The sequence below is a fragment of the Choristoneura fumiferana genome, chromosome 27, assembly GCF_025370935.1.
Source record: "Choristoneura fumiferana chromosome 27, NRCan_CFum_1, whole genome shotgun sequence".
Classification (NCBI taxonomy): Eukaryota; Metazoa; Arthropoda; class Insecta; order Lepidoptera; family Tortricidae; genus Choristoneura; species Choristoneura fumiferana.
Window position 1 is genome coordinate 7,791,250 of NC_133498.1, and position 8,442 is coordinate 7,799,691.

General features: G+C 41.5%; 1 protein-coding gene across 1 annotated transcript in view; it reads right to left on the reverse strand.

The window, feature by feature from the left end:
• Window positions 1-186: 186 nt before the first annotated feature.
• Window positions 187-8,442, reverse strand: part of LOC141443424 (uncharacterized) — a 45,777-nt gene continuing 37,521 nt past the window's right edge. The window contains exons 5-7 of the mRNA XM_074108719.1: window positions 2,588-2,791; window positions 1,295-1,443; window positions 187-411 (exon numbers count right to left, since the gene is read on the reverse strand). Of these exons, the coding sequence (XP_073964820.1) occupies window positions 233-411; window positions 1,295-1,443; window positions 2,588-2,791 (532 nt within the window). The 3' untranslated portion in view covers window positions 187-232. The remainder of the gene's footprint in view (window positions 412-1,294; window positions 1,444-2,587; window positions 2,792-8,442) is intronic.

Here is an 8,442-nt window from a genome sequence, read left to right on the forward strand (position 1 = left end):
TGTGCGAGAATAGGTAATTCTTCGCAACACATCCTCGCCCATCTTTGATGGAAACGCAGCTTTAAGATGCTGCTGCACCATAACACAAACAAATGGTGTAATCATTCACTTCTACTCTCGTGGCGAGGTCGTGACAGGACTTAGCCAAAATGCTACCATTAACACACAGACAAATGAAACACTCCCCACGTTTGACCAGTTATATTTCACTACAAAACGTTCACAAACAACACTAGACGCGTATTATTTTAGTGCCTGGCTCCCACTTGTAACTGCCGATGCCGCTCCTGAACTTGTCCACGAGACTGTTTATTACCGAAGACTTCTTGCTCAGGCTGGACGAGGAGTAAACTATGTTGGTCGAAGGGTCGCAGCTGAGAGAGCTCGCTTGCGATATGGTGGATGGACAACCTGTACACAAACATTAACCCGGGGCTTAGAGAATCGAAAAAATGTAGTCTTTATTTTTTGTCAGTGCCAACATACATACTCAAGACAGTCAAGACTACTTCTACTACTAAGTCAAGACTAGCTTCTCAAGCTCTCGAGTGTATTTTTTCCATCATCTATAGGTACTTGTATTAGAACTCAAATTAGATTCCATCATTGGCTGGCCATGCTCTTGCAAACATTATCGTCTAGAAATGAGAATAAAATTGCTTTTGCCCAAAATTTTGACTGCGTAGAATTCGTTTATCGCACGCCCTTGGGAACAGCTCTTTTTTCCGGATTACGAGTAAATGTATCCCACCTACTGATGTGCTAAAGGAAACTTTCCAAAATTGTAGAATTTTTATTCCGGGATCTGCCTATTATATATTCTGGCGTTTCCAATAGTAGGTATGTACGCCAACTTTCATTTACTTAAAAAATTTTTTTTTTTCAATTTGGTTATAAACTCAATTAATTAAGTACCAAGTGGTTACCATCAATGATGAGTCGTCTGTGGAAGCTAACGGAAATCAAGAAAACGATGTTCATAAACATTATGGGATTTATGGGACAGGCCGCTATGTCCAACAATAAACGTCCTACGGCTGATATGATGATATTTATGACGCGTATCTCCTCCTCCTGATGCTCGACTTGCAAATAACCTCGTCAGATGATTCCCTACTTTCCGGTTATTATTACAGCCACCAGCACCAATATCTGACACAAAGAAGCGTGCATAAATATGTAATACCTACCTACGACTTAATTTCTCGGGCCGGTAGGACGTGTTAGATATTTTTGCACAGGTAGATATTAATGCAGGTGAATGTACCCACATGAACGCGTATTCTAAACCGACCTCGCACGCCGCAGTGCCCGACGCTGGTCACGTCCACCTTGCCGGGCTCCGCGCGGAGCCGCGGGCCCGTGAGACCGGCGCAGCTGTGGAACCGCGAGAACTTGCCGTGCGCCCGGTGCTCCAAGTCCACGTGCATGCTAAGCTGGCGTCTGCGAACAATCAGACGACCAGATAGCAAACTGGTTAGAGAACCTGACTACGAAGCTTGAGGTCCCGGGTTCGATCATCGGCTGGGCCAGATAGTTGTATGAATAGTGCGAATGTTTATTCTTGGGGGTTTAGTAATGTTTCGGCGAATAACGTTTGGCAACCGGTTTCATTTCTAAACTGTTTAATATTTCTGAATCTGTAAATATTTCAGGATTTTTATAAAACTAACCAAACCTTCTACACGATGACCCTGGAATAAATCCTGAAATATTTACAGTTAGAGTTTGTGAAATGAAAAGTTGCGAAATGAAACAGGTTGTCAAACGTTACGTTGCGAAAAGGCAGTACCCGGTTCTCTGATTTTGGGCGTTTAAAGGTTCACCGTTACACCACACATTACACCGTAACGTACCATCATCATCCCAGCCTATATACGTCCCACTGCTGGGCACAGGCCTCCTCTCAGAACAAGAGGGCTTTCAAACGTACCATACCATGACCATAACAGCAACCCCGTAAAAGTTCAATGTCTCAAAAATGGCTGAACCGAACAAATATACCTAAAAACCACCGCAAAGGAAACAAACGCTGCGCGTTTACGCTTTCACTTTAAAAAACCACATCGAAATCGGTCCATCCGTTTGAGAGCTACGATGCCACAGGCAGGCAGATTTGGCGTCAAACTTATAAGGATGCTGTTTTGCAATAGTGTGTTCATCATCATTCATCCCAGCCTATATACGGCCCACTGCAGGGCACAGGCCTCCCCTCAGAATAAGAGTGCGGATTGGGAACTTCACACACGCCATTGAATTGCTTCGCAGGTTTGTGCAGGTTTCCTCACGATGTTTTCCTTCACCGTAAAGCTCGTGGTAAATTTCAAATGTAATTCCGCACATGAATTTCGAAAAAGCCAGAGGTGCGAGCCGGGGTTTGAATTGAACCCACGATCCTCTGCTTGAGAGGCCATAGGTCAAACCACTGCCACCACGGCTAGTGTGTTAACCCTGATTAATTCTGCAACATTGTATTGTAAAATGACAGTGGGTTGACTCAGTATTGCAAAACAGCGTCCATAACGCCCCTCTTTTTGTAACGGGGGTTAAATAAAGTAGCCTAATATTACTAATATTACACCCCTACCGATAGTCGAACCTCTCGCCACAGATGTGACACTTGACGCTGCCGTGCTGCGAGGCCAGCGTGCCAGAGGAGTGGCAGTGCTGCAGCCGTCTCACTTCCACGCAACTTGACATGCGCTTGCTGTCACTGTCAGTCGACAAGGTCGCGCTCCGACAATTGCCCGATGTCACTGTCTTGCTCGTGCGCAGGTTGGTCTCGGAGTAACTGCAAGAGATTATGGTATACTGGGTCGTTTTTTTTATTCGATAGGATGGCAAACGAGCAAGTGGGTCTCCTGATGGTAAGAGATCACCACTGCCCATAAACATCTGCAACACCAGGGGTATGCAGACGCGCTGCCAACCTAGAGGTCTAAGAAAAGTGCAGTAGGAATTGTAGCGAAGGCTTACCCAAAATTCAATGAACCTCGGGCAAGCCCCACAACACAACACTTATGTGCAATGCACTATAAATGAAACGTATAATTTTGAGATATGATTAATAAAGATTTAATGTAAAAAAAATCAGCCGATGAAATAACAGAGTAGTATTAACGGGTCGTCCATATTGTTTTGCCAAAAGATTACCGAAAATCATGGAGGCCTTCGTGGGCTTTTAGAATTTTGAAAAATTAGTACAAAATATATATGGAATGGGCAAATAAACTATGCGTAGTTTTCGAAATTACAAAATAATTCGCGATACTACACAAGTAGAGTAGGATCTTATGCGCAAAAAATTCTATTAACAGTAGAAAAGAGTTCCGAACGTGTTTGCTTAAGACTACGATATAAAACTGAAGCGACAAGTTAGAAAAAACATAGAATACTTTTAAAAAAAAATGTGATACTACTGAATTTTAAAATATTCGCCGTTATAAGCCAAAAAAATAAAGTTTTTTGGTAAGAAACTCCAAAAGTTTGTGACAATCTTCACGTGGTCTTTGTTTGGTGTGGAGCGGTTCCCCTGTCACTGGATGCAGGCAACAATCCCGACACCGAAGCGATGACAAAATTATGGCCCCACAATCGTGTGCGGAGCGCAGTACGATGTCCAAAAAAATCCACACCGTAAGGGGGAGCTGAAAAGATAAAAGAGACTAAGAATTCATTCAAACCATGAGCCCTACAACCTAAATTCGAACAAAAACAGGAAAAACTTACCCGAAACTGGCAAAAACAGATCCGGCTTTTAAAAAGGGAGGCGACTACGAGCCACCAGCTCGCAGCAGTTGAGAAACAATCAATTCGCCAGGTTATAATAATTAACACTTTAGAACACCATTATAATTGTCACATAAAAGAAATCCAGGAATATTAAACCAAAATATTAATCCAAGGCACTATTGCCAAAAATCATCCACGGGAAAACACATTTGACAAACCAAATTTTCGCGTCCTCTGTTCCACGTTTCCAGGATACCAATTCAAACCTTAAAAAAAAATCAAGAAGTGAACCGCAACTAAACGACCAAAACGTATAAGCAAAAATAGGTTAACACTCAATTTCAAAAAAGAAGGTTAGATTGCATGCAGCAGATTTATGCTGCAGTTATCCCCCTACTAAAATAAAAAACTTTAAACCAACCAAAAGAATCAGACTGTATAATAATTCTAACCGAAAACCACCATACCGAAATTAACGCCTAAAGCTAAAATTTGAAGCATTAAATAAAAACTAAAACAACCAAAAAGAACGACGACAACCCTAATACTACCCTACCGTACAAACGATAAGTAAACCCTAAACCAAGTACGACGAAACTTAAAACGACTAGGTGACAACCCTAATGTGAAAGACAAACAGAAACCACGATAACACTGAGACTACCTTAGCCAAACGAAAAACTAACTTATTCACTAATATAGCAACCGCTAATATACAACCGAAAGAGTCCACTAATCCTATTTGGTGTCAACAGAAACCAAGACTAAACCTAAAAGAAACCTACCTAAAAACTATACACCAGTGTAGAACTAATCACTGATTAGAGCAGCTTTACGACCCACTGCCTAACCGTTGATTGTCCCACAACTATACCCCCAGCTAAAAACCTTTTTACAACACTAAAAGCTAACTCACAAGACAATAAACCTAACACAGACAATAATTATCAAACAGAATCAATAATTAAATAACAAACTATAATACAACAAGGTCTAGATTCACTGAAACTCGACGAAAAGTCAAACAGCGATAGAATAAGTTTACAAACTACTATGTACATCCAAACACCTAGGCTCTAGACACCTTGCTAAAACGATAGGGAACACGGAAACTACGTTCGAAATTTTTAAAAATTAATAAATTTGTTTCGACCACAAAAACAATTGAACTACGCCAGCCCATCGGCGTAGAACAGTGCAGGGCCGTAATTGGGTGTATCCTTTTTTACGCCTAGATCAAAGAAAATGTAAGTTGCATATATTGGACAGAACTGATGAACACACAACCCACATAAAGATATAAAGTATATATAAATAAAAAACTGAAACGTACAAAGGGTGTTCACAGATCTATGGAAATAATAATATACCTGAATCATAGTACCCAAATGCACCAACAATGTTACAAGGTTTGATAAAACGACATTATAATAACCTAAGAAAAATGTATATCCGGGAGAAACTAACCGAATTGAACCCGCTAAAACAACAGGGCAGATAGAATGCCAAATTAGAATTTAGAAAAGGCCAATTTAGAAAACCGCAGAGGTAGTTCGAATTATTTCAAGATATCCTTGATGTGATACCTCCCAATACAGGGCGAGTCCATATCCGATAATTCGTAAACCTGTGGGGAAATAACGTTTGAAACACGACAACATATAAATCGTGGAGCGAATTTACCACCACCATGGGTATCTGGATTTGAACGAGAGAAATTTCTCCGCCATACAATATCGCCAACATTTAATCTAATAGAATTCCTACGCGAATTATAACGTCTGGCATTGCGCTGAAATCCTAAAACGAGAGCGTCTTCAACTTTAGCGTAAATCTCACGTAGAGTCATTAGATTAGTTGCACGTTCGTCCCGACTGTCAACTAAACTTGAGTCTCTAGTCTGAACGTTTGAACGTGGGTTAACCATATCGACTTCACGTCCGTATATTAGGAAATTAGGCGTATACCCTGTAGCTAAATTGATACAAGAGTTGAGATATAAGCGACCTTAGGAAGACATCTAGCCCAAGAACGGCGATCGTTATCGACCAAGATACTTAACGCCACTACCACGGATTGATTGTAACGTTCAACAACGCTTGCGTTTGGACTATAATATGGTGTGAAGCAAGGTTCGGGTATACCGTATGATGCCAAAAATCTCCTGAAAGCAACACTCTGAAAAACACTGGCGTTATCGCATAAAACGTGAGCAGGCCTACCGTAACGCAGGAAAACCTGATTCTAACGCCGAAGAAATTGAGGCAGCGTCGAATCTTTTCAAGGGGACTAACCAAACAAACTTTGAAAAGACATCGACCATAGAAAGGATATAACGATAGCCATAGAATGCAACAGGGAGTGGGCCGATAAGGTCGATCGATAGTAAATCCATAGGAGCGGAAACTTGCCTTGGATATAACATCTGACCGCGTGGCTGGGTATTCGCAATCTTGTAAGCTTTACAAACAGCACAACCAGAAATAACTGATGAAATATCTCGAAACATATTAGGCCAGTAATATAATTCCCTAGCCTTGAGATAGGTCTTCATCACACCGGGATGGATATTAGGGAACGAATCATGTAACTCGTTGATCGCATCTGCTGTCTTCTCAGTAGGCAAAACAATACGCCACTGATTAGGTCTTAAAGGATTATCGACAGGCATCCTGCGTACAAGAACACCATCATTTATACTGTAAGCTTGAAACATTTGAGGAGTTTCTAAAACACCGCGATAAATTTTTCTATACCATTGATCTGAAGTAGAGTCCGGCCCTTGATCAAATGAAATAAGATTAATGTGCTGACGAGACAAAGCGTCCGGAACGACATTCAAAGTACCCGGTTTGTGTTGAACTTCGAAGTTATATTGAGATATAAGGGTTGCCCAACGTGCTAGTCGCCCAGTGGGGTTATCAAGGGTAAGTAACCACTTCAACGCTATATGGTCGGTCACAATGGTAAATTTCATACCATCGAGATATCCACGGAAATGTTTAATAGATTCTAAAACAGCGAGAAGTTCACGCTCAGTTGTGCTATAATTGCGCTCAGACTTTGTGAAGAGACGTGAATAATACGCAATTGGATGTTCAACGCCATCTAACGACTGTGCTAGTACTGAGCCAAGACCAACTGACGAAGCGTCGCATTGAAGAATAAAAGGCTTAGTGAAATCGGGACATGCCATAACGGGCGAATCCATCAGAGCCTTTTTGAGGTTGATAAACGCAGCAGAAGCAGCCTCATTCCAATCGATGATATCACGACCTTTTTTCTTCCCTAAAAAGAGCAGTCATAGGAGCAATTATCGATGAAAATTATTGACGAAGCGCCTATAATATGAGCACATTCCTATAAACGCACGAAGTGATTTGGCAGAAGTTGGGGTCGGATAATCCCTGATAGATTCTAGCTTCTTGGGGTCGTTTGTAGACCATTCTCATTTACTATATAACCAAGATATCTGAGCTCTGGTTTACAAAATTCGCACTTTTTCAAGTTAACTGTGAGACCAGCTTGAGTAAGCCTTTCTAATACTTTACGTAACAAGCGGAGATGACTCTGGAAGTCACGAGAAACCAGGATCAGATCGTCTACATAGCCGAATACGAAGTCCTCAGATTCTGGAGTAAATTCAAAATTAACGATTTTATCAGTCAGCCTTGCATTTCGGATGCGGCGTTGGTCAGCCCAAAGGGCATGCGCACGAACTCGAATAAACCGCGTTGCGGAACTATAAAAGCCGTCTTTTCGCAACTGGAACGATCCGCCAGGGAATCTGCCAAAAGGCACTTCTAAAATCTAAGGAAGTCAAATATTTCGCTCCGCGTAAATTATCCAGATTTCCTGAATGCGGGTAAGGGATACGAGTCACGTACAGTTACAGCGTTTAATTTCCTACTGTCTACACAAAATCTCACGGAACCATCCTTCTTGGTTACCATGACCACTGGACTAGCCCACGGCGAATGGGACGGACGAATAACTCCCATCTCTAACATTTTATCAATCTCTTCATTGAGTAATTTGAGTTTAACAGGTGACGTAGGATAAGCGCGTTGTCGAATCGGTGATCCAACTGTTTCTATCTTATGAGAAAGCCAGGTGGTACATCCTAATCCCTTAACATCCGAAGATATCTCCTTGAACTCATCGATCACGGTTTGCAGTTGAGATTTCTTGTTCAGATGACAAAGTACATCGTGGTTGAATGAAACGAACCTCGTTAACAGTTTGGTGACTGACTGTAACCGGCCGCGGAATGAACAAATCACCAGAAAATTCCTGTTCAAAGCTCTACTTAATACGGACGTAAGACCAAATTTATTCCAAAATTCGATCCCTAAAATGAATAAAGTTGGTAAATTCCTACCAACCAGACATGAATGGAACACAATCGATCCATTAAAATGAATGGGAAGGTCTGCGCCACCAGTATCTCAATCGGAGAATTATCCGCTGAAACCACAGACGGACGAATCTCGTGCAAAAAGTGATACCTAAATCAGCCAAAGCGAAACATCAACTAAAGAAGTTTGAGCTCCAGAATCTAACAATGCCTTAACACGCACGCCTGCAATATAAATCTCGACAAACAAACGGTTATCTTCAGAATCAGTAATAACAACGGGTGATACGGTTGGGCTAGACCCGCACACAGTTATTAGTTTTTTTTGGGAAGACGGATTACAAGCAGCACAG